The sequence below is a fragment of the Equus przewalskii genome, chromosome 5 (genome assembly GCF_037783145.1).
Source record: "Equus przewalskii isolate Varuska chromosome 5, EquPr2, whole genome shotgun sequence".
NCBI lineage: Eukaryota > Metazoa > Chordata > Mammalia > Perissodactyla > Equidae > Equus > Equus przewalskii.
In genome coordinates, this window is record NC_091835.1 from 24,289,311 (window position 1) to 24,314,898 (window position 25,588).

At 45.2% G+C, this 25,588-nt stretch overlaps 1 protein-coding gene across 7 annotated transcripts in view; it reads left to right on the plus strand.

The window, feature by feature from the left end:
• TRAF3IP1 (TRAF3 interacting protein 1) overlaps positions 1-24,642 on the plus strand; it is a 52,336-nt gene extending 27,694 nt beyond the window's left edge. For all 7 annotated transcript variants that reach the window (XM_070618784.1, XM_070618785.1, XM_070618786.1 and 4 more), the window contains 3 exons: positions 2,006-2,082; positions 21,231-21,454; positions 22,819-24,642. In XM_070618784.1, the coding sequence (XP_070474885.1) occupies positions 2,006-2,082; positions 21,231-21,454; positions 22,819-22,984 (467 nt within the window). In that variant the 3' untranslated portion in view covers positions 22,985-24,642. The remainder of the gene's footprint in view (positions 1-2,005; positions 2,083-21,230; positions 21,455-22,818) is intronic.
• Positions 24,643-25,588: the final 946 nt, after the last annotated feature.

Genomic DNA, 25,588 nt, shown 5'->3' on the forward strand with positions numbered 1-25,588 from the left:
GCTGTCCTTCAGAGTTTCTCACTGTTGGGTGTTGCTTATTAACCCCAGTGTTAAGGTGTTTTTTTTTTGTAAGGAAGGCTCGCCCTGAGCTAATGTCTGCACCAGTCTTCCTCTGTTTTTTGTATGTGGGATGCCTCCACAGCATGGCTGACGAGTGGAGCAGGTCTGCACCTGGGATCCGAACCTGTGAACCTGGGTGGCCAAAGTGGAGCACGTGGAACTTTACCCACTTGGCCCCAGGGCCGGCCGGGAGGTTTTTTCACACATGCCTCTGTTGCTGTAAATTGGTTCTAGAGAGTTGGTGAGGTTCAAGTGTTTTGGGCAAGAATGCCTCATGGGTGGTGTTGGTTCTTTGTCACGTCTGCCGTGTCTCTGCTCACGGTGTCAGCCTGGGTGGGTTATTCACTGAGGGTTGGAGTGGCGATGCTCTCTGCCGTCCTCCGTCTTCCTGCTGCTTTACTGGGGAGCTCCATGGTGCGAGCTCTTCCTTCTCAGGGGCCTGGCCAGCTCACGGCGCAGAGCCTGTGGAAGACGCAGCCCCGACGCTCCATACCGTCCCTTTATTGATCACTTGTCACAGTAGTGACTTTGTTCCTGACACCTGTGAGAGGTGACTAATGAGGGCTTCTGTGTTTTTTTGTTGTTTTGATATCTATATGAAGTCATGGTTTTGTTTGTTTTCTTTTGTTTTACACACTTGATTGTTTCATTTCAGCCCCTCTCAGTTTTTCCTGTCAATGTTCAAATTTCCCCATGTTTGACCAGTGGGCCCTGTCCAAGTTGTCTTCCAGAGGCATTTTCACTCATCCCGGTAGACTTTGCAGCTTCCTTGTTTTCCAGGCTGACAAGATGTTTCAGGCTCACTTTGTATATTTCCTGCCCTGTATCTGAAATCCTCCGTTTCTCCAGGGAGCCTGGCTGTGCATTGCTGCTTGGTTGGTCATTGTTTTTAGGGCTTTTCTTCTATTTTTTTTAATAAGAAAATATGTCCTGAGTTCATATTGGTATTTCCACTTCAGCTTTACAGTTGTAGGATTTTCCCTAAGTTCTTTGATTTTATACAAGCATCTCTATCTCACACTGAAAATCCTGGCTCCTGGCCCCAACTGCTTGTTTGCTCTATCCCACAGTGTGTGCACACAGCAATTTTAGGGCACCACCTCCTGATGTTAACAAGCGTGGTCACTGAAAACACTTCAGGACTTTTTCGGTCGGTCTGTTTGTTTGTTCTTAGCGTATATCCCACTAAGGATGTCAGCCGATTACTCTCTTTTAAAGTTATGAAATAATTCTTCTCCATTAGGCGATGCTTGCCAATTAGGTTTATTAGTTTCATTTTGGTTTCAGTTTTTAGGCATTGAAAGTTTTGATTTAATTTTGTTTTCTTTCTGTAAAATATTCACATTTCCAAGGTCAATGGTATGTTCAGAGATATGAGGCTTCGATCCCTGCCTTCTCCACCTGTTACTCTCCCCCCCCCGTAGGTAACAGTAAAAAATATGACTTCTACTTCCATTTAAAAAAAATATGTAAGTAAGTGTGTATGTATCAATATCTGTACTTCTCCATCTTGCTTTTTACCTTGACAGCAAATGCTGGCGTTCATTCCATAGCAATGTAGAGAAACAGTCTCCCTTCCTGTTTGTAGCTGCATCACCCTCCACTGTGTGGATGCACCAGAGTTTATTCAGCCAGTTTCATATTGATGGGTAAAACAATATTTTAAAGAAAGTGATTTTTCATATGATATTTAGTCCATGAGTAATCCCTTTTTTTTTTAAAGAAGTTGATGACACTTGCCCCAATATAAAAGAAGTATTAGTACTTAGAAGCGATTCTGTCTCTTGTAGACTATTTATCACATAAAGATTATTTGAAGCTGTTTTCAATGTAGAAAGAGGAAGAATAAGAACTTGATTTTCTTCCCATCCCTCCACCCATTTAGACCATAGTAGTTTTTTAGGGCAGAGAATAACTTTAACATAAAACCACTGATTTTCAACAGGAGGACTTGTCAAAAAAATTCTGGAGACGAAGAAAGATTATGAGAAGTTGCAGCAGCCACCCAAACCTGGAGAGAAGGTAACAGAATGGTTTCTTTGGACACTGGTGTCTCAGCAGTCTGCTTTACACATTCACACTTTTGAGATGACAGGCATCTTTCAAATATGTGATTATCATATTTAAAAGTCCCCGAGCCGGCCGGCCCCCTTCTTGGGAGGATAGAAAATTCAGGGCTTTTTCAGTGTGATGTTGCCTCCTGGACCCCATCCGGTCCTGCCCTGGGTGGAGCAGCGGCCTGGCTTAGGGGCTCAGGAGTCGGGGCCAGAGGCCTGTTCCCTGACCCCACAGCTGTCCCCGTCCCACCTCGTCCATCCCTTCTCCCTGCCTGCAGAGTGGGCAGGCTGGCGCCTGGCCCGGCTGATTGCACGGTAAGAGAGGGGGAAGTCCTCAAGCCTGGCTTTCAGATACGGTGCTGTTTGGCCTCCCAGCAGCCTTCCTTACAGCTGTGGCATGTGGTTTCGTTGGGTCCCATGGCCTCCCGCCAGCCACTGCCCTTGGGCATGTTACCTGGGGTGATTACCTGCAGGCCAGGTAGTGTGCCCCAAATGCCACAGCGAGATTTCTGTTATAGCTGCTTTTATAAAAAAGAATAAATCTTCATTTATTGTTTTAATAACAGAAAGAAGTTTCTTGGATGATCAGTTAGCAGCAGCAGCCAGCAATTTCAATAAGTTTTATACCCCCCCTCCTTGAACTAATGGTTATTTGTTTTAGATAATTCTGCTTAAAATGTCCTGGTTTGTCAGAAGACCTGGCCTGAAATAGCCCACGAGGAGAACTGTGCGGTCGAGCCCAGCATTAGAGGGAGCCCTTGCACAGCAGCAGCAGGACCGCAGTGTTGCCCAGGCCCTGCTCACGCTGACGGCCTGCTGTTCGCTCTTCTGAAAGAGAAAGCTCTCTGCGTCTGTTGTCTATTGCTGTGGAATTTTAATATGTCTTGGTCCTTTCACATGCCTGAGGAGTTGTCCCGGGGTCCCTGGCGAGCTCTGTGCCTCCAGGCTGTTAGTGTAGGTACCCTTTGAAGCTTCAGTTGGTTTGAATTTTATAGCCGTGTTTTTTATGCAGAGCACACTGGGCCTGTGTTTCAAAGTTTCCTCTGAAGGGTAAATTTCAGAGTAGTGGATCTTTTGACTTTAGAAGATAAAGGGAAACATGTCCTGGTTTGGTGGACATTTGCTGCTTTAAAACAGTAAATGTTTCAGAGTCATGGGTGGCGTGTTGACGGTTGAGTAGGGAACCCTCAGCAGGCTCCTTGCCCCGTTTTCTCTAGTGTGTTCGCACACATCAGATTTCATGTAGCTTATTAAATGTCTTCTAAAAACATCTTCATTAGGTTTTTTAAAATAGAAGAAATTAAAATGCACAGGAGCAGTCCTTTCTGTCTGTGCAGCAGTCCCGTTCTCCCTAGGGCCACTGCTCAGGTGCGTTCGGCGTGGCCCTCGCTTCCACTTCTGTTTGGCGCTGTTGTGTGAGTCCTTATGTTGTCCTGTTGGTGTGTTTTGCACGCTGCTTTCTTCAGGCAGCGTTGTGTTCCTGAAACTCTCCCCGTTTTGGTAGCTGTAGGTGTGGTTGGTTCGTTTTAGTTGACTGGTGTTCCATTATTTGTTTACTGATCCCTTCACTGGGTTAGGGTCCTTCAGCCTCTCACTGTTGTGGGCAGTCTTTCGCAGTGCTTCCCTGGGCTCCTCTGTGCGTCTCCTGGCACACAGGAGCCACCGGCTCTGAGCAGTGGTCAGCCAGCGTGCGCCAGAAGGGCCAGGCAGTCAGCGTTTCAGGCCTGTGAGCCGCGCAGTCTTTGCTGCAGCTTCTCAACGTGCCGACCTAGCCTGAAAGCAGCGTAGCATAGACAACAGTCGACGAGTGTGCGTGACTGTTCTGGTAAAACTTCCTTCACGACAGCAGGACCTGGCCTGGGACTATTGTTTGCAGCCCTGGTAAGTGTCTGTGCCCAGACTTAGAGGTGCGTTCAGAGCTTCCATTTCACCAGGTGCTGCCAGATTACCCCTCATGGTGGCCGTGCCGCTGTACTCTCCGGGTGGGGGGGGGGGTCTGTCTCCACACAGCTGTGCCAGCCAAAGTCAACACGGTGAAGATTCCCATTGCCCTCAAAATGGCCTGTGCCCTTCGGAATCCACCCCCTCCTCTCCCCATCCCTCCCCCGCCAAGTTCCCCACAACCACTCGTCTGCTTTTTGTTCCTGAGCTTTGGTTTGCATGTCCTGGAATTGTCTGTGGGTGGCATCGTGTGGTGTGCACTCTGTTTCAGTCTGGCTGCTTTCATGCGTCGTCATTCCTGGCATCCCTGTTGCGGCCCGTGTCAACAGTGGGTTCCCTTTTACTGCTGAGCGGTAGGCGTCGTATGGATATACCACGGCGTGTTTACCTGTTCACGGGCTAGTGACCGTTGCGTTGTTTCTGACACTATCGCGTATGAAGCTGTGGTGCACGTTCGTGTGCAAGTCTTCGTGTGAACAAGCGCTGTCCTTCCTTTGGGCAGATACTCAGGAGCGGGGCTGCTGGGCCCTTTGTAAGCGTGTGTTTACTTTTCACGAAACTGCCAAACTCTGTTCCATCGTGGGTGTACCGTTTTACCTTCCAGCTAGCGGGGTGTGAGAGTTCCAGTTCCTCCATGTTCTCATCAACACTCGGGATGGTTCGGCGATTTAATTTTTTGTGGTTTTAATTTGCATTTCCGTAGTGGTTAATGATGATTTTGTCACTGTTGCTGATTTTCCTCCTCTTACTGTTTTCTTTGTATTGAAGTCTTAATGTTGCTGCCTTTTCTCTTCTCGCAAACGAGTCCTTTCTGTTTGTTTTACCAAGTCAGTTTCTTTAGTGGGTATATTCCATTTTTCTGTTTCTTTTTGAGTTTCTTTTGGTAATAAATATTCGAATGTCAGGATTAGGTTTACTTGTGAGTGAAGGAAAGATCTAAAGCAGTAGTGGCTTAAAGGAGGTAGAAAGTGCTTCAACTTCTGAGTCAGAGTCTGGAGGTGGCACTGACCCAGAGGCCTTCTGCCTCATTCTTCCACACGCGTGACCTCTGTGCCTCAGGGCACTGCATGGGCCAGAAAGGCTGCCCCAGTTCCAGCCTTCAGGACTGCATTCCAGACAGCAGGAAGGAGGAGAAGGGCACATCCCTTCTCTTTTAGGCCATTTATTGGAAATTGTGTATACCACTTCCACTTACGTTATATTGACCCGATCTTTGTCACTAAGGGGACCATGAAGTGAAATCTTTGTTCCAGGCATCAGTTTGCTTAGCTGAGAATAAAGGCTTCCATTAATACAGACTAGAACTTGCCAGATTTTCTCACTGCCTGGCACACTCAGAAAATGATGGTATTTGGAAGGCACGTGGGCAAGTGGAGGAGGCTGCCTGCCTGGCTAGGAGCCGAGGGTTTCTGGATCAGCACAGCTACCACATATGGGCAGCACACGGTGCGGGAAGCTCTGCTGTCGGAGGGGATCAGAACTGGGGGCTGACGAGCAGTCTGCTCCACAGTGTTTCTCTAGGAAATTGTTGATTTCATTCACCTTTTACAAAGTCATGGCAGGGGATGTTTCAAGTATACCTCTATGATTTAAAAAATGTGCCTATAGTTTTCCTTTCTTCCCAGAAATTTTGTCTTTTTTTTTCTTTGTTGAGAGTTTGAAAAAACTATTGAAATGGACACCCTCTAGCAAAGAATCAACTTTTGATTTTGTAATGTCACTGTTGTTTTCATTTCATTGATGTCTGTGCTTTATTTTTCCTCTTAATTTCTTTGTTTACTTTTTCTGGCCTCAGGTTAAACATGTAGCTCATTTATTTTTAGTTTTTGTCATTTTAAACATAAATATATTTAAGACTATACATCTCCCTTTAAGCTTTATCCTTGAATTTTAAATTCCTTAAATATTAAATTAATATTAATATTAAAAATTCCTTGAGTTGTAATAGGAATTACTTTGTTGTTATTTCTTCCTTAACACATGAACTGTTAAGGTCTGATTTTTAGCTTTCAAACATGAGAGTTTTTAAAGTCTTTTTATTGACAATATCTAATATAATTGCATGTTCAAAAATATGGTCTGTATGATATCGATTATTTGGAATCGAGACCTTCTTCGTGGCCTAGTTTGTGGTCGGTTTTCATAACTGTTTCAGATTGCTTGCAGAGCGTGTCTGCTTTCTGTGTTTTGGTCCAGGCTCCGATGCACCCATGCTGATTTCATGGGGAGGCAACTGTAAGAGTGTGTACCTCTCAAAGCACGTGGCCTGTGTCTGTGTATCATTATTGTCGATTCATATGTTAACCATAATATGAATCTCTTACCTTTTCTCCGTCATTCAAAAATTCAAATAGTAGATGTTTTCTCTGCTTTGACATAAATTATAGTAAGCCCTTAGTTTCTATACTTTGTATTTTTTTTTGAGGGAGCATTTTTTTCAATGCTGAGGAAATACATATTTGTAATCTGGGCATCTCTCCAGCCTGTCTTTGAAGTTCAGTGGGAAGAAAAGCCATTTCTTATTGTACTAATAGACTTGAATAATACATTATAGAATAAATATGTGAATCAGATTGCTGGGAGCATTTTCCTCATTATCCTGACTTATTTGCTCTCTTTTCAAGAGGAAATATAAACTCTTTAATAGTAAGATATTAGTTCATGCCAGCAATTTTTCCTTCAGATTTATGATTTAAGTTTTTGAAAAACAACCAGAAAAGCAGTTTTATTACAGTGTTTCTTATGCTTTAAAAATACTTGCTTTTTAAACTTTATAGATGAAGATGCTTTAGAGTAATAGCCAGCGATTTCAAAGATGGTTCACTTAAAGGGCCCCTTAAATATTTCTCCCTCCTGCTTCTTCAGTCTCCTGCTGCGTCATCTTCTCTTTCTCTTTTCTTTTTTTTCATTTTGTATCTGTTCTAACTGAATGTAAATTTTGGATGCTTTTTCTTTTCACTCGAATCCTTTATTTGAAAATAGACTCAGAGTGTCTCTCTTTGTAGACTTCTTTCTCTTTCAGTTCGCTTGAAGTTTCTGTGGTTTTGCTCTCATCACCATCTCGCTCAGGTGAACTGAGTGCCCGAGACCACTCGTCTCTTCAGATGAGAAGTTGAGTCTGTCGCACGTGTGCTTTCACTGCCCTCCCGAAGGAAGGCTGTGAGAAGGGTCTAAAGCAGCACCGGCTGTGCACAGGGATCGGGGGTGACTGTCTTAAAGAAGCGTTTACTTGGAAATAGAAGAACTTGTGTCTTAACACCTCTTGACCGATAAAATGACCTCCTCATAAACGTGTCACGTTAGAATTAAGTAGTACGTAGCAAATAGTGGTTAGCTAATTCTTACATGAAAGTCCGGGATTTCAGTCTTCTCCTTTACTTTGGCGATCTGAATAGATCTTAAAGTTACTTCTTATTTTGGTAGCTAGATGGTGCAGTTTCGTCACAAATATTTTAAAACCTGTTAGAAAAATGCTATTCAGAATCCCCACTTAACTGAAATTCTGCACCCAGTAGAAGTATTTTTAGTTTGGATGTTTGTGGTCCTAGTATTATTGGATGTTCTGCTAGGAATATTATTTCCACTTAAATTGCTGTGAAAAAAATAAAAGGGAACACATGCTGTACTATTTCCTCACAGAGAGACTTTAAGAGCTAAAGTTATTTATGGGAGTTACTGAAATTGATTTTAATCATGAGAAGTTATGGATTTGTGGTTTTTTTTTTTTTTTTTTTTTTTTTTTTAAGGAATAAGGTGATAGTTTTATGTTCCCAGGTAATGCAGTGTCTTCCAGTGTGCAGGCTTGGGATTTTAGGTTTTGGATATAAAATTAAATTGCCAACCCCAAATTATCATGTAAAAATCAGATACCAACAGTATCACTTAAAAATATTTACAGAGATATGCCCTGATATATTATAGACCATGAAAATGGTATGGAAATGGCTAAACAGTGCATGTGTGTGAACTTTGTGAAGGTAATTATGAGGAAATAGGACTTCTCTGTATAGATGAAGTTCATGATACAGATAAAGTAACAGAGGACTTTACCTGAAGAAAATAGATATTTGACTTAAGAAAATTGCATTCTTAAAACGTGATTGGCTATAGTCTTACATACGTTTCCAAACTGAATGGTCATCATCTTCTGAGTAACGTCTGTACTCAGTGAATGTAAGGATTTTATTTTTACTCAAAATGTCGATTTAAACTTCATATCATATTATATCCATCACTTCTCTAGATTTTAGTTAAGGCTCAATAAGTCGTTTTGGCCTTCATTCCATCAATACCTTGTTCTTTGCTTTTCATAAAAAATCTCTTCAGTTTGATTGATTGACAGCCTGAGTCTGTAGGTGTAAATTCAGTTACCCGGAGTATAGACGCTGGTGTTTAAATATATTCACTGTGACGCATCAATGAATGTAAGAGGGAGCAATGTTATATTAGCCACAGGATAAAAATCAGTACGAATTCAGATTGAATTTAGTCAAATTGGCTGTAAAAAGTGGGTGAAGCTCAGGGGACAGAAGTGTAGGAGTTTGTCTGGAGAGCAGCGAGTAGGAAAATGAAGGGGCCGTCCTCACACGCTGCAGGAGCCCTGCTGCCCGGCGGCTGTGGGCTCATCGACCGGGAGGCACGATGCGCGGCTACTGACTGAAGAGTCACTCTCACTAGTTTGAAGAGGTGTGAGGACTTTAGAAACTGCCCGGTGAGGCATCATGAAATTGTTAGAAAGGAAAAAAGGAACATTAGAAATCGGGGCTCACAAAGGAGGCTGACAGATGGTCTGCTGAGCCCACGGGGCTGCGGGGCCTGCCTCGGTCCTGCTGGCGCCCGGCTGCCTCGCTCCTCCTCTGCACGGAGCAGCATCGCCGGGCTGGGTCCTCAGCTGTGCCTGCTTTCCCAGGTGGCCCAGGGTTCCACAGCGACGGCAGTCAGGACGGCCGTGCGGCTCTAGTCTCTGGGCCGCGTTTCCCCGGCACCACCTCCCGGAATCTCCCCGCAGCCCGGAGGCCCTGCTGCGGAAATGGAGGGTCGTGGTGGGGGGTGGTGGTCTGAGTACCGTGCCGCGGTCTCACACCCCGGGCCTGGGTCCCAGCTCTTCTCTGGCTCCTGAGTACAGGATCCTAACACGGGAGGGTGCGCAGGCTGCGTGGGGACAGCAGGCGCATCTCACATTCACAGGATCCCCACGCATTGCAGGACCCACAGCCCATCATGTGTGGAGCAGGCGCCTGGTTGAATTCTCTCGGCTTTAGGTCCAGCGGCTTGTTTCCAGAACTGTTGTAATCCTGAAATTCCCTATTTCTGTGGCTTCACTTTAAACAAAGAAATGTATTTCCTGGTAACTTTTTTTCTTAGTCTTAGCTATTTTTGTCCTTTCTAAAACACACCCATTTGTGCTGTTTTAAGTGAGAAACACTTTCATTTTGTTTTTGTGGTCTCCATCTCCTCATTGTTCCTGTCAGTCTGCTTCCAGCGAAGCACTGTTGCCGGAGGAACGGGACGTGGTTAAACGAATTAGGTTTTCTTGGGTTTTAATTTATTCTCAGTAAAACGGGCTCAGAAGGGACTGAGATGGATGCAACAATGGCACACCTTTGTTACTTTTCTCTGGGCTATGGGTTGTAAGGGGTATTTTAAAGAAAACTGAAACTTTGGCATTAAAATACTTTGATTTCCTACTTGCAGCAGCAGGGCAGGTATAGTTTTTCACACCGGAGCACTGTCAAGGTTTTCTGCTCAAAATCTCCAAACCCTTCCTTCTGGCAGAAGACCCCTCCCTGCCAGGCAGGACCCCTTCAGTGACTAATAAAGACCTTGGTAATCCTTGTCACAGAGGCCAGGACTTGTGACATGTCAGGGTTTTGCTACATAAGCTTTCAACTTGAGGGTATATACTTACCTCCTCTATTGGAAAAAAAGATGTTCAAGTAGAAATGTGTTTATTTTAGACGTTAACTTATTTATAAATATAGTCATGAGTCACTTAACAATGGGGTTATGTTCTGAGAAGTGCATCATTAGGTGATTTCTTTGTTGTGTGAACATCGCAGACTGTGCTTACGCAACCTAGATGGTGTAGCCTGCTGCACACCTATGCTACGGGGTACTGATCATATGGGACCACCGTCACGTATGTGGTCCGTCGTTGAGCAGACGTTGTGTGGCACAAGACTGTAAAATGCACTGTGTCTTAGTACTCCTACACGGACACTCCATGTTACAAACAACATGTATTATAAAAGTTTTATTTGTTGGGTTTTGAAACTCAGGATTAATTTCCATTTATCAATATTTTGGGTACTGATTAGGTTTCCAGATAGCTTAAAAAAGCTTTATTGTACTACAAGTAGAGTTCATTTGCAGTGAAAAATAATAGAAAATAATGTAATAGTGGCAACTAAACAAAGCAAATTAAGTAAATACTTTTAAACAACTTTAAAAGCTATGTTTTTTTAAAGATTGGCACCTGAGCTAACAACTGTTGCCAATCTTTTTTTTTTCTTCTCCCCAAAGCCTCCCAGTACATAGTTGTATATTCTAGTTGTGGGTCCTTCTAGTTGTGGCATGTGGGACACCGCCTCAGCATGGCCTGATGGGTGGTGCCGTGTCCGTGCCAGGGATCCGAACCAGCGAAACCCCAGGCCGCTGAAGCAGAGCATGTGAACTTAACCACTTGGCCACAGGGCCGACCCCTAAAAGCTATTTTTGAAGAAAAGCAGATTTATTAGCAGGTCAAACATTTAAAATTGTGAGGGGCACTTTTGAGAACTTTCAGATCTTCAGTGATTCCAGATTGTGACATTTAAGGTAGAAATGGAGCCTGTTTCCTGTCCGCCTTTCAGAGTCTGTCCCGCTCTGCTCCTCTTCAGTGCACTCTTGGTTCAGTGTTCTGACCTCAGGTCGGGGAGGCCACTCGGATCCTGGGGAAGGAGACTTCTCCGATTGCCTGTCCTGGGGGTGGCAGCAGAATCATAACGTGCCCAGTGTTGGGTGAGCTTCCGTTAGGCCCTGAGCCCTGGGCCACACATCTGGGTATGTTGCTGCAGTTAATTCCTGCAGTAATCTTACACTTAGAGAAAACTCACAGGTACAATACAGAGACGTTTTTCCCCTTGTACTGTTTGAGAACAAATTGTCGACATCACTCTTGAATACTGAGTAATTCCTACAAATGGGGACATTCCACATCCCTGCACCAGGACCACCCGAACTAGGAAATGGCCACTGCAACATTTTTACCATCTAATCCTGCCCTGCCTGAGTTTCCCCAGCCCTCACTGCGGCCTCTGAGCACTTGACAAGCGGCTCGTCTGAGCTGAAACTACTGTAAGTGAAAACAGACAGTGGATTTCGAAGACTTAGAGGGAAAACGAGAATATAAAATATCTCATTAGTAATTTTTATGTTGACTACATGTTGAAACAGTGTTTTAGATATATTGAATTAAAGTTTATTGAAATGAATTTTACCTTTTTTTTTACTTTTTGAATGAAACTAGTAGAAAATGTGAAATTATGTATGTGACTCACAGGCTTCTATTGGGCAGCATTGGCATGGACAAGCTGAATTAAAACTGAGCATTAAAACCGGTTAAGCAAATAGAATTCTAGTCATAGGTCCTTCTGGTTCTGCTATGTGGGACGCTTCCTCAGCATGGCTTGATCAGTAGTGCCAGGTCCACGCCCAGGATCCAAACTGGCGAAACCCTGGGCCACTGAAGTGAAATGTGTGAACTTAACCACTCGGCCACAGGGTGTCTGTAAGTCTCTGTCTTTTGATTGGAGAATTTAATCCATTTACATTTAGAGTAATTATTGATAGGTGAGGACTTACTAACCATCTTATTGTTATCTGGCTATTTTGTAGGTCCCCTGGTTCCTGTCTTTTTTCTCTTTCTGTCTTCTTTTGTGAATTGATGATTTTTCCATAGTGATATGGTTGGATTCCCTTCTCTTTATCTTTTGTGAATTTACCAGAGGTTTTGGTCTGTGGTTACCATGAGGCTTACACATGTCATTGTATAGATGTAATAGTCTGTTTTATACTGGTGGCAGCTTAACTTCAGTTGCATACAACAACTCTACCCTTTTACTCCCCCTTTGTATGTTTTTGATGTCACAGTTCACCTCTTTTTATATTGTGTATTCATTAATAAATTATGGTAGCTAAAGTTGTTAATACTTTTGTCCTTTAACCTTTATACTAGAGTTAAGCGGTTAACACCACGCCATATTACAATAGAATCAGAGTATTTTGAATTTGACTGTATACTTACCTTTACCAGTGTGTTGTATATTTTCATCTGTCTTCATGCTGCTAATTAGCATCCTTTAATTTCAGCCTGCAGAACTCCTTTCGGCACTGCTTGTAAGGCAGGTGCAGTGGCTTCTGTCTGTCTGGGAGAGTCTTTCTCTCTCCTCCATCTCTGAAGGAGAGCTTTGCAGGGTAGAGGGTTCTTGGGTGGCACTTTTTTCCTTTCAGCACTTCGAGTACATCATCCTGCTGTCTCCTGGCCTGGAAGGTTTCCGCTGAGAAATCTACTCTTAGCCTTATGTGGATTCCCTTGTAAGGGACAAACTGCTTTTCTCTTGCTGCTTTTATGATTCTCTCTTTCTCCTTGATTTTTGACGGTTTTAGTATCGTGTGTCTTGGAGATCTCCTTAAGTTGAGTTTGTTTGGTGAACTATGAGCTTCATGAACTTGGATATCCGAATCTCTCCCCAGATTTGGGAAGTTTTTAGCCATTCTTTCTTTCTTCTTCTTCTTTTTTTTTGGTAAGGAATATTGGCCCTGAGCTAACATCTCTTGCCAGTCTTTCTCTTTTTGCTTGAGGAAGATTGTCACTGAGCTAACATCTGTGCCAATCTTCCTCTATTTTATGTGGGATGCTGCCACAGTGTGGCTTTGTGAGCGGTGTGTAGGTCTGTGCCCAGAACCTGAACCTGTGCACCCTGGGCTGCCGGAGCGGAGCATGTGAACCCAGCCACTATGCCACCAGGCTGCCCCAGCCATTATTTCTTTAAATAAGCTTTCTGCTCCCTTTTCCCTCTCCTCTTCTGGAATGCCAGTAATTCACATATCACTTCTCTGTCCCTTAGGTCACATAGGCTTTCTTCCCTCTTTTTCATTCTTTCTTCCCTCCGACAGGTGATTTCAAAGGTCTTGCCTTCTATTTCACAGATTCTTTCCCCTGCTTGATCCATTCTGTTGTTGGTGCTCTCTAGATGCATTTTTCATTTCATTCATTGTCTTCTTCAGCTCCAGAATTTCTGTTTGGTTCTTTTTATGATTTCTGTCTCCTGTTTAAGCTCATTTTTTTCATGTATTATTTTCCTGATTTGTTGAATTGTTTCTCTGTGCTCGCTTATAGCTCATTGACCTCCCTTAAAAGTTCTTTTGAATTCTTCACTGGGTGAATCGCAGAGCCTGCTGTCTTTGGGGTTGGTTCCTGGAAGACTGTTGTGGTCCCTTGGTGGGGTCACGTTCCTTTGATTTTTCATGCTCCTTGAGGTTTTGTGTTGCTGTCTTCACACTTGAAGTGGCGGTCATCTGCTCCAGTCTTCACTGACTGACTTGGGAGAGAAACGCCTTCCATCGGCCCTGCTAGGGATTCTGAGTCTTTCTCAGGCCTTCTGTGCTTACCCCCGCTCCACACTTCTTGTTCCCTCTTGTGGCAGAATTCCTAAGCTCGCGTGCCTTCTCTTTGTCCTGCAGTATGCCAGGCCGGGTGCTCACAGCCTCCCTTGTGCTTCCCCGAGGCCAGAGTGGAGCTCAAATTTGTGGTCTCTCCCTGGCCTGCAGATTTGAGTTGGCTTTCTTCACGTACTCACAAGCCGTCTGTCACAGCTCGCTCTCGCTGCTGTCAGGAGTGCGCTCAGAGAGCCAGCCAAGGTTGGGGGTGTGGGTGAGGCGTGCTGAGTGCTGGGTACCTGTGAGCGAGGCGTCCCCAGCCTCAGGTTGGGGGTGTGTGGGTGAGGCATGCTGAGCACTGGGTACCCGTGAGCGAGGCATCCCCAGCCTCAGGTTGGGGGATGTGGGTGAGGTGTGCTGAGCGCCGGGTACCTGTGAGCGAGGCGTCCCCAGCCTCAGGTTGGGGGGTGTGGGTGAGGCGTGCTGAGTGCTGGGGTACCCGTGAGTGAGGCGTCCCCAGCCGCAGGTTGGGGTGTGTGGGTGAGGCGTCCCCAGCAGCTTGTAGGTGGATTTCTTGATGGAGTCCCCAGTGCACATAGTGGGATCTGTGTCCCTTTGATGCCCTCCGAGAGTCCTGTGTGCTGCTCTCCCAGCCAGTCCCCAGTCACGCAGCACAAGACTCAGTCCTCTGAATGGAGCGCGAGAGAGATGGGCCTCTTTGGCAGCATCCCGCTCAGCTGGGAAGCCGGGTGCTCACTCACAAACTCTTACTTTCTCCTGTGGGAGAAGTCATGGGCCAGGATCTCTCGTGGCCCTATGCTGTGCCACCTTAGGGGATGGGAGACATGGGTAAAGTCAAACTCTTCCTCTTCTGCTCTCCCATGCGTCCAGACTCGTATGTTTTTGTTCCAGTGACGTGCTGGAACTTCCCACTGGAAACCTGGCCACCCACAGAGGCTCTGATCTGTGGGCGACGGTCTAAGGCAGTGTTCTCCAGAAGCTCCTGGAGTCTGGCGCTCAGTGCCTGCAGATTCCAGCGTGTCAGCTGCCCTGCAGTGGATTCTCCCCTCCTCGGCTCAGTGGCACCCTTGTGCTTTGTGCCACGGTGTGAAGATTGTCCCCACGCAGAGAGCTGGGGCGAGGCGGGCCTGGACTCCTGAGTGTCTCTTCTCTGAGGCTCTCGGTCGTATGCTGCCTGAGAACAGTTGCTTCTGATATTTTGTTCTTTCTTACGGTTGTTTCCTAGTTTGGTTCCAGTTTTTCCATTCTGGCCAGAACCTACTTAGTGTATTTTAAAAGAATTACAGAATCCTAAAAATCTGTATCTAGAATAGATTTTAGGGATTTAAACAAAGATAAAGAAATATAAGAACAAAAGTTTATGGTTAGGAATTACTAATCTTACATTTTTTTCTAAAGCATATATTTTATTTTATAATTGATAGTGAAATAGAATATATTCTAGGGTTGAGAACTCTATTCTCTGTTAGATAAATATATTTTTGCTTATTTCCTTTCATCGTCAGTGTTTATTCTTCATTTGTGCTGCCAGGAAAGAGTCCAGGAATTGAATTTCAGTTATAAAAATTCAAGTCAGTTGTTGGAGCACCCTTTAAATGTGTCTTACGTATCTTGCATTGAACCAAGAAATTATTCTTGAATCAAATAAAATCACTAGTAAGTGTGTTCTCTTAAGAATAAAGAGCACATATAAAACTCGACATCTGTAACAACTAAAAACTTGTAGTGAAACAGGACTAGAAAGATACTTCCTTACCACGAGAGAGTACCTGCTCGAGCAGTCAGCGACCTGCACAGCCGTGAGTGGCTGCAGGCGTCTCCACCAAATTCAGGAACAAGGGTGTGAAACGTAACCGTTTGGATATTCTGGAGGTTCTAGCTGGTGCAAAAAGGAATGAGGTTTAATTCTGGGAGGAAGGAGCCAGGATCATCACGATTTGGAGATGACAGCAGTCTACTAAGTAAATCATCCCCCTGCAAAGTTAACCGTTAGAAAAACATTTGTAAGATGGCCAGGAACAAAATAAACATAGGAGAGTCAGTGTTTTCCCTATATGTCAGCAATAGTTGGAAACAATGAGTGTAATGTTCCCCTCCAGAACTGGAAACAAAAATGTAACTTAGCAAGGCATGCATTTTATCACGAAATTTATAGTAACTGTATTGAGAAGCCACAGGATTTTACCAGGAAGTGTAAAAGGTCTGGAAAAAGTTGAGAGAGACATTGTGTTTCTGGATAGGAAACTCAATATTATAGAGACATCATTTCCCTCAAATTAATTTATAAATTTAATGCAATTCCAGTAAATACTCAATGGATGTTTTGGAACTTGGCAAAGAGCAGTCTGACATTCTTATGGAGAATAAATAGATGGACTAGCCTTTCATAAAAATGTTTGAAAGGGTCGGGTTCAGGCCAGTGATGTCATATTCTTAACTTACGTTCAGCCGAGTAGAGAAGGGGTCGTTTTAGCTGAGACTTTGAGAGCTGTGTTTCCTGTTGCCCGCTTGCTCTGTTCATGTCGGTTTGATCACCTCTGTGTGATAGGATGATTTTTTAAATATTTCCATTTTAAGATCAGTCAGAAAGGCAAATGTAAAGATGTGTCTTCTCTATTCTGTGCGTTGACCTTTTGCTTCAGCCACAGTGACCCACTGAGTCTCAGGCCAGGCCTCCGGACTCTCACTTTGTGCCGACTTCCCAGAGTTCCTCGTTCCTCTGCAGGGACACTAATGTTTGCAGAAGCGGCTAACATTGCATGATATTTTGCTCTGTACCAGGTGCTGGAAGGTGCCTTATTCATTTCTCCTCCTGTAGAAGCTTACCAATGGGTTATTCTTGGTTTAGACAATAATAATTACAACAATCGCTAACATTTATGGAGCACTTACTGTGACTAAGGAATTGCATATGTCACTTTGCTTAATATTCACAGTATTTCTGAGATAGGTGTTATCCCCATTCTCTAGGTTAGGAAACTGAGGCACAGAAGTTATCTTGTCCAGGATTACGTGGACAGTAAGTCGCAGAGGTAGGACGTCACCCCAGATCTGTGTGGCCCCAGCCTGGGCAGTTAACCTCCCGTGCGTAGCTTCTCATACACGAGAGCTTTCTGAAGGCTTCCTGCTCATGTCTCTTTCTTACCTGCAGTTGCTGCAACGAGCAGATTTTATCCCCTGGGAGGTTTTCCTGGCGGCACGTTGCTGTGGCCGTTTTCTGTCTGCTGCCCATGAAGGAGTTTAGTGGTTGTTACCTGCAGCTGTCAGATGGCAGGAACAAACAGGAGCTTGTGCTCTCTTATACATGTAGAAATAAAATATTGGTTTATGAAAAATATTTGATGTAAATTCCTAGGGTCATTTTGGAAAAAACTGTTTGACATCATGTCACAAAGTTGAAGGTCTATGTACCCTTTGACCCAGTGGTGCCACTTGTCATTGCATATCCCGGAGAATCCTGTGCTTGTTTGTGCTGGGATGTGTATAAGGTTATTCAGAGCTGTGTTGTTCGTAATAGCTCCAGACCAAAAGAACCCAAATGTCCATCAGCAGTAGAGTGGATGAATAGATCATAACATATTCATATAATGAAATACCGCTCAGCGATGCAAATGAACAGAGTACACGTGCTTGTAACTGCATGCTTCATTTTTAAACATGGTGCTGAGCAAAAGAGGCATGCACACGGGTGTGGACTGCGTGATTCCATTTGTCCTGTACCAGTGAGACCAGCAGGCAGGTAACACACAGCAGAGCTGGGTACAGACAGACCCGGGACTTGATCAGCACGGAGGGCAGCCTGTGGTGACGTCGGGCTTCGGGGACCCTGGCGGGGTTTGCTTTCCTGACCCAGGGAAAGGCTGCAGGTGTCACCTTATCGTTTTGTTCCACCGTACATTTACGTTGTCTGTGCTTTCTGTACGTACGTAAAAAGGTTAAAGTATTTGATTACAGACTGTTTTACTGTGCGTGCAGGGGATGTGGTCGGACCCACGAGCGATGAAGGTGTGGTTGTCACAGAAGGTGGTGATGGAATGAGCACTCGGAATGGTTGCTCTGTTGGTCTCTGCTTTTCTCTTGTGACTGGGATGCAGGCGTTCCTCAGTTTGTGAGGAAAAGGAGCTTTTGACAGGTTGGATAGAGATCAGTGTCTGAGGTCGCGTCGCAGTCTGTTGTTTAGAGCAAATGCTTACATTCTCATTTATTATCCCTCCCCTCAATGGATCGGCCTTTGTTTGTTGGGTCTGCTTGATATGGGGGAGCGCCCCCCTCAGGCGTGTGCGACCCTCAGGTGCAGCCGCAGGGCGGAGAGCAGGTGCGGACGCCACCAGCTCTCCCGTGCACCCCAGACCCTGCTTCGAGAAGGCTTCCGGCAGCATGTGAGGCTCAGGCTTCTAAGTACTTTTAGAAAGAGTACTTTCTTCTGAAGCATTGCAGTTGAAATTTAAAAAAGCAAATCTCTCAGGTCAATGGTTTTTATTCGTATGCCCTAAATGATTGTAAATTTAAAAATAACCAGAAACACAAATGCCCACATTTCTGGGGACAAGTGTGTGTGTGGTAAATGCAAATAATTTTAAGTCCCAAAAGTAACTATTCACTTGAAAAATCTTGAAAAATCACTTTTCCTAAAGCACGTGTGTGAAGTGGCCGGCTGAGTGCTGGAACACTTAGCCGGGGCCTTCCTGCCAGAAAGCAGCTGAGTAAACAGTCCGCAGCCGGCGGGAGGCAGGCAGCCAGGGCGCGGCAGGAGGACACAGGAGGGTGGATGTGTGTCCCCGTGAAACACACACGCTGCCACCTCTCTGTGTCACCTGCAGAAACTGACCTGTGGCAAGGGTGCCACAGACAGGTGCTGCGGCTGTGCCGCGAGGCTCGGAGCAGACCCCTGAGCGTCAGGGAAGCCGGCCGAGGCCTTGTTCGTGGTTGTGGGTCGTTTATATGCGTGGAGTGGAGAGGGGGAAGGAGTGTGTCAGTGAGGAGGATCTGTGAGTTTCTGATGGAGGAATGTGTCTGCCCGAAGCTGACATAACAACGTGGCGGTGGGTGCTGACAACGTGTAAGCATATTTCTGGTGTGCGGCAAGGTCACTGCAAACACGCGGCCTCGGCCTCTTGGTCAATCAGGCCCGCACAGAGAGCCCCCCCGGCCCGGCTCCTGGGGCTGCTCGTTTCCTCTCCTGATCAGGCCGACGTTTACTGAGGGTTTACCGTGCGAGGCACTGGGCCCGCTGAGTCTCACCTGCAGGTAAGTAGTATTTCCATGCCGCTGTGAGGAAGCCCAGGTACAGGGCGGTCAGGGCGCGCTCCAGGCCGGCGTGGGGAGGCGGGGAGCTCCGGCGGCCCCGAGTCCTGCCTGCGGCACCCGCGCCCTCAGCTCGCGCGTCCCCACGAGGCCGCCGCGCTCTCGCTCCTCTTAGGTGGTATTTTGTGTAATGATCCTGTTTCATTATTTTTTGCTCTTTTGTTTTAAAAAATTAAGCATACTTCCTGTGACTAATTCCTGGGTGGTGAGTATGGTGGTAGATCCTCAGATTTTACTGTGCATATTCAAAGTCTATAAAACGCAGGTTTATAATGGTTATGTTTGTCTGCAAAGTTCTGATAACGCTCTGTGGGCTCCATATAAATCAGTCTATCGTCAGGGGCTGTGCTTTTTAAAGCACATAATCACGGCGTGACTTATCCACCCTGCCCCGCTGACTTAAGTGCAAGTTTGAGAAGTGCCAGAATTTTGATGTTTGCAGCAATAATAAAAGCCTCTGCTGACTGTCATAACCCCAGCCCAAATGTGTCCTGTTTTACATTCTTAACCTCTTAAAAGTAAAGTTATAAACTTTAAGGTTATAAACTTTAAGGTTAGTGTTCCAAATTCTGCTTGGTTCTGTGATACAGAAACCTGCAGGGTTTGACAAGGTGACCTAAAGCAGGAGGGACCTGGCCAGGTGACCCCTAATGTCCTTGTCCACATTGTGACTAAGACTTTTATGCATATCAGTCTCCCATCCTGAGGTCTGTGCCCTAAACAGTTCCATGTTGGAGTCAACACGATGCCAGATATGTGGGAATTACTCAGTAGTCACTATCAGTGGGTTTAAATAGAGTTTTAAATTTCTCACCTAAGCCAGTGAGGGATTTACTAATCGGTATATAATAAAGACAACACTTTTTTTCTTGGGAAGTAGTTTACTATCGTATCAAATTCATTTTAGCCATTTAGCATTTTAATTTAAAGGCATTTCTATAGCTGCTACCTTTTTTCGTTAATGAGACGTATTTTGAGATACCTGTAGAAATAACAGAGAGAGACCCACTGTGCCCTTTACTCAGTTTCCCCACTGATAACATCTTGTTAGCACACTCTCTCACCCAGGATGCCGACCTTGACACGGTCAAGACACAGAACTTGCCATCCACACAAGGAAGCCTCCTATTGCCCTTTGGTAACCACACCCACGCTGCCTGCCCCCACCCCTGCCCCAGCCCTGGCAACCACGAATCCGCTCTCCATTTCTATAGTTTTGTCATTTCGAGAATGTTATGTAAATGGAATCACACAGCACGTAACTTTTTGAGATTGGCTTCTTTCACTCAGCGTACCTCTCGGAGATCATCCGTTGTGTGAATTGACAGTTCATTCCTTTTTATTGCTGAGTAGTAGTCCATGGCATGGATGTAGCACAGTTTATTTAACTGTTCCCCCACTGAAGGGCATCTGAGTTGTTCCCAGTTTTTGGCTACTTTGAATAAAGTAAAGAGAGTTCTAAACGTTGCTTGTCAAAGAGCCCTAGAACTCCTGGCCAAAATTCAGTAAAGTTCTCCACTCTCCTCTGGGTCCTCACCTCCTTCACCTCCTGCTGTATGAGGCCTCCCACCCCCCTCCCTGACCCTGCACCAGTGATGCCCACCGAGGGCCCCGGGCCTCCGTGACCTCCAGACTCAGTCCAGCTCCGTCCAGCCCTCAGCAGCCTGCCCCCCCCCTCCCCCGCCGGGTGCTGTGGGCCCCGCCCTCCTTCCGCAGGCTCCATCCCTTCACTCCCACATCACCAGTTTACCTCTTCTCGTTCAGTTCCTTTCCTCCCTTCACCTGGCAAGCTGGGTTTCAGTCACCTGAGAGGGAAAGGTCGTGCCTTCAAGGAGTGATATGCAGAGTCAGGTCCGCTTTCTGCCAGACCGTGGGGAAAATCATCAGTGTCCTGAAGCTTTTATAACAATAACTACGAGAAGTTTCTGGTCAGTTGGGAAGAAAAATCTTACCGGATAGAAATTTGCCCCTCAGACTGCCTTCCAGGACAGACCCTCAGTGGTCTTACATGCTCACACAGTGCCTGGCACCTCAGGGCTACTGCTGGCCCAAGCCTCAGGTTCACAGAAGTGGCAGGACGTCACGTAGCCTGGTGGGCCCCGAGCCAGCACTGTCCCCACTCCCGTGCCTTTCTGCCCCTCGCAAGGCCCGTTCTGCCTGAGGAGTGAGGATGTTGCTCTCTCTTCGTGTTTTCCCCACTGGCTGCAGGAGAAATTGCTTGTCTTTGAGTCGGCGTGGAAGAAGGAGAAGGACGTTGTTTCCAAGGAGATAGAGAAGCTGCGTGCGTCCATCCAGACCCTGTGCAAGAGTGCGCTCCCCCTGGGGAAGATCATGGACTACATCCAGGAGGACGTGGACGCCATGCAGAACGAGCTGCAGCTGTGGCACAGCGAGAACAAACAGCACGCCGAGGCCCTGCAGAAGGAGCAGAGGTGGGCGGGCGGGCGGGCAGGGAGGTAATGGGGGGGTGGCGGGCAGCCCTGCATCTGCCAGAGCCCAGGTGGACTCTCCCCGGGAACCAGCACCTCCCTCCCCTGCTCCCTGAAGGAGAGGTGTCCCCGCTTCGTCCTCTCGTGGCGTGCGTTTTTGCAGCAGCTGGAAAGTTTAGGAGTTAATGTTCACGCGCGAGGTAGATGTCGATGTTCACAAGAGATGGGGAACTTTGCAGGTTGGACACTGTCTTTCCATGTGTCTTATCAAAACCCCCAAAGTTTGTAACCCTTCATAATTTGAAAGTATTTAAATTTTTTATTCTAAAAGAAATGCTGGGGAGGCCATTTTGAAATTGCAACTGTAAAAGAAATATAATAGCCACTAAAAAGAGATTTATTGAAAGGAAGTGTTTGAAATTCTGTATTTATAATTAGTGAATCTGGAATGCGTGTAACTACTCAACTGTTAAGTGTTTTTTCAGAAAACACTTAATTTGACTCAGTCTATAAGGTCATATCATAAAAAGCTGTATTATAACGAAATCCTACTCTTTATTATTAGCCTGCTTATTCTTAGAAAGTCCCTTTCATTTTAACGTTACAACAAGAAAGAAACTAGAAAGACACAGGGAACTTTCGGTGCCTGTTCTAGCACGCTGATTGGTTAGCACTTCGTACATTTGATTTGAGGTATTGAAAGTGCCGTTCTAGATGTTTCTTCCTTACAAAACCTGATTTTACTTTGTGGTAGGATGATTGGAGACTCACTCTTTCTTTGTTTTCTGTTTTATTTTGTATTTTTACGTTTAAAAAAACCTAAAGGGAAAGGTTACCTCTGACCTCGGCTTTCCCAAGTGTGTTCTAGACTTTTCCTGGTATTTTCCCACAACTCCAAGGCCTCCTGTCACGTCCTGAGCAAGTGAGTCGAGGGGCCTCAGCGGGATGCCCTTGAGGCCGGGCGAGCCTGTCCCGGAGGTCAGGGCTTGTCCTGCGAGGAAGGTGGGGACCTGTCGGCCATCCAGGTGGAGACTCATGATGTCGATGGGCCTTGCTGCTCACCTCCCGCCGTCCCCAGGGCTCCCTGCGACATCGCTAATTTAAGGACGTTAAGAAATATTAGCCTCCTTTGTATAAATTTCATCTTCGACTTCTCTTTTGGTTGTGGAGGGGGTTGTGAAAATAAGAAATAGATTTTTCCTAGGTGATGTTTTTGCCCCTTTTATGTCATTATCGCAGTACGTTCATGCTTTTACCCTTTTTCTTTGGGTGCAATGAGTAAATCACTTTTGTCACCTTTGCTTAATTAAGAAGCAAATTGAGAGCGAGACGAGGTGTTTACCAGCCGCTGGTTTTGTTTCCGTCAGCGTCACAGACTGCGCTGTGGAGCCCCTGAAGGCGGAGCTGGCGGAGCTGGAGCAGTTGATCAGAGACCAGCAGGACAAGATCTGTGCCGTGAAGGCCGCCATCCTGAGGAACGAAGAGAAGATCCAGAGGATGGTGCGCAGCGTCACTCTGAGTTCCAGGCGGTGAGCGCTCGCAAGTCTCAGACTGAAGTCCTCCTCAGCTTGAAAACAGGAAGGAAGACGGAGCATCGCTACTCTTGACGCTTCAGTTTGCAAACAACGGACAGTTTACAATGTTGTCCAACTAATTTCCAGAGCTTTAAAACTTTAGGCGCATTCACTGTATAAAGACCGTGTTTTCTTACCTTCTTCCAGCTAGAGTACTTGCTAGTTATAAATAGCTCTTCAAAACGCCCGTGTGCGGACTTTCTTTGGAAGCCTGTCGTGTGTGTCTCTGCAGGAGCCCGCTTTGTTGAGTTCTGAGCAGACCTGTCCAGCAGGGGAGTGGCGTTGGCACGCCAGGGCCACAGGAGTCCTTGGGTTCAGTCTTTATGTCTGGTGGCAGGACCTGTGTGCGTCAAGCCTGAGTGAAGGGAGACTGAACTTTTGATAGGCACTTTTTAAACAGATGAGGCCTGAGAATGAATGAATTCATTTTTACCTCATTTCCACTTGAAAAGGGTTAATTTAGCCCGTGTCTTTATAAGGTACGTGTGAACTTTTTTTAACGTCTTTGTAATTGCATATACTTCTTTGGGTAATTTTCTTCTTGGTCCCTATTATCTTTTGCTTGTGTTTCTACTGTTAGAAAAGGAGGTTTCAGTGTGACCTTCATGCACGTCGTCTGCCCATGAGATTGTCACGGGCTGTATCCTCACTTTCTTCAGCGTTTTGTCCCTTGGTTTCCCCACGTGAATACTCGAGTAGCTCCACAGGGCTCCTTGTTCTCTTTAAAGAGGGGCTTGCTCTCCAGGGCGTGGGCACCACTCCCTTGCCTTCGCCTGCTCTCGAGCCCTGTGTGCCTGGGAGAGTCAGCGCAGGGAAGATGCAGAAGACGACCGACAAGGATGCGCTAATGTGCAAAGTGTTTTTGCTGTTACCGTTTTTTGGAAATTGTTTTTTAAAAGCAAAAGTTTTTTTAAAACATGGTTTATATTTAGTTTTTCATTTACATATAATATTGTACATACTGAATACTTCTACTTGTGTATAAAGGATCTCACTGTTTGGGGACATACTTACGGGTCTGAAGGTCTGGGTTCTGATACTTTTATTTCTAGATATTGTATTTATTATGTAAACCAAGGAATGCCATTTGAAATGTTAGAATGGCCTGAGAAAGTTTTGTTTCTCTAAATGAGTAGCGCAGATGGCACAGTTAAGCTTTTCTTAATGTAATTTCCAAAATAAGTTCTTTACTAAGTTAGTTCTATGATTTTCTAAGCTGAGTAAGTTCCAGATCAGATTGTTGAGATCTGCCATTTGAGACGTCGGTCCTTTTCTCCTTTCTGTGGTGCACCATGCAATTCTGTGGATCAGGTTATACTAAGTACGTTATTGGAGAAGGTGGGGCATGTTAGTTAACTGGTCCTTCCTGTACTTATAATCTCTGTTCTGCTGAGTCGAATGGCTTAGCCACAACCCTGAATGGACCCTGTTTTGCTTCAAGTTAAGATGTCTGCCTTTTATGAATTTGTATATTTGACTAGAATTTTTGTGTTGCAAAAAATTGCATACATTATATGTGAGTAAAATTTTGTATAAAGTAGTCTGTTAAATTGTATCAAAAAATTTATTTTTCTTTTATACATAAATCATTAAAAATAATCACATTTTTTTTTATAAGTGTATGGGTTGTGCAATTCAGTTCACACCTGGAAAAAAATTCATAAGCATTTGGATTTTTAAGTTTTCAAATGTGTGTGTTTTGTTTTTCTTCGAAGAAAGTTCAGGGAAATTTATCTTTTCATTCATATTGTGACACTTATCCCTTTTCAGTATAAATTGAAGTTTTATAAGACAGGTAAGCACTTAGCAGAAATTCTAAGATCATTCGTGAAGTTAGAGAAAGCCTCTGCATGTGATTATTACTGTATCTTATCAACGAATTAAATCCTGATGTTATTTATTATTTTGATAAAATACACAAATGAGATTTTAAATGTTTTCCTCTCCTCTGGTTGATAAGTTTTCAGGAAGTACTGGCCTCGTACTTCAGAAATTTTAATTTAAAAGTTGAGCCGACACTAATTTATGTTCAAAAGAAATGCGTAAACCTTTGGAAAAAACGATTCAAGACTAGAGTTTGAGCTTTCTAATTTGATGTTCATACCTCTTTTTCTTTTCAATAAGCAACTTAAAAAAATAATACTGACTGAAATCTGTGGAGAGAGATGGTGCCATTTAGTGGCGCTGAGTGCGATTTAGGGTTTCGGGTGGTCTGCAATTCTCTTCAGCGTGTTGCCAAGCGCCCTGGAGTAGTCCTGGACTTCCTGCCAAGCGGCCCTGAACTGGCCGGGGTTTGTCTTCGGTTGACGTGCACAGTGTCATGGTGCACGAGGGAAAGGACAGAGGGCAGGGCCGATACAGTTGTGGAATAAATGGATTGTGTCAGTGGTCACCGGCTTAGGATGACCATTTTGCTTGCACTTCTGCAAGAATCGGCTTCAAAATGAGGCTGGGCCCAGCAAGATGGCGTGCGCAGGAGTGCCTGCCATCCGGGAAAACATTCCGCACTGACCTGGACTCTGCTCCCAGCCCTGGAATCTTCTGCCCACACCCAGAGTTGCAG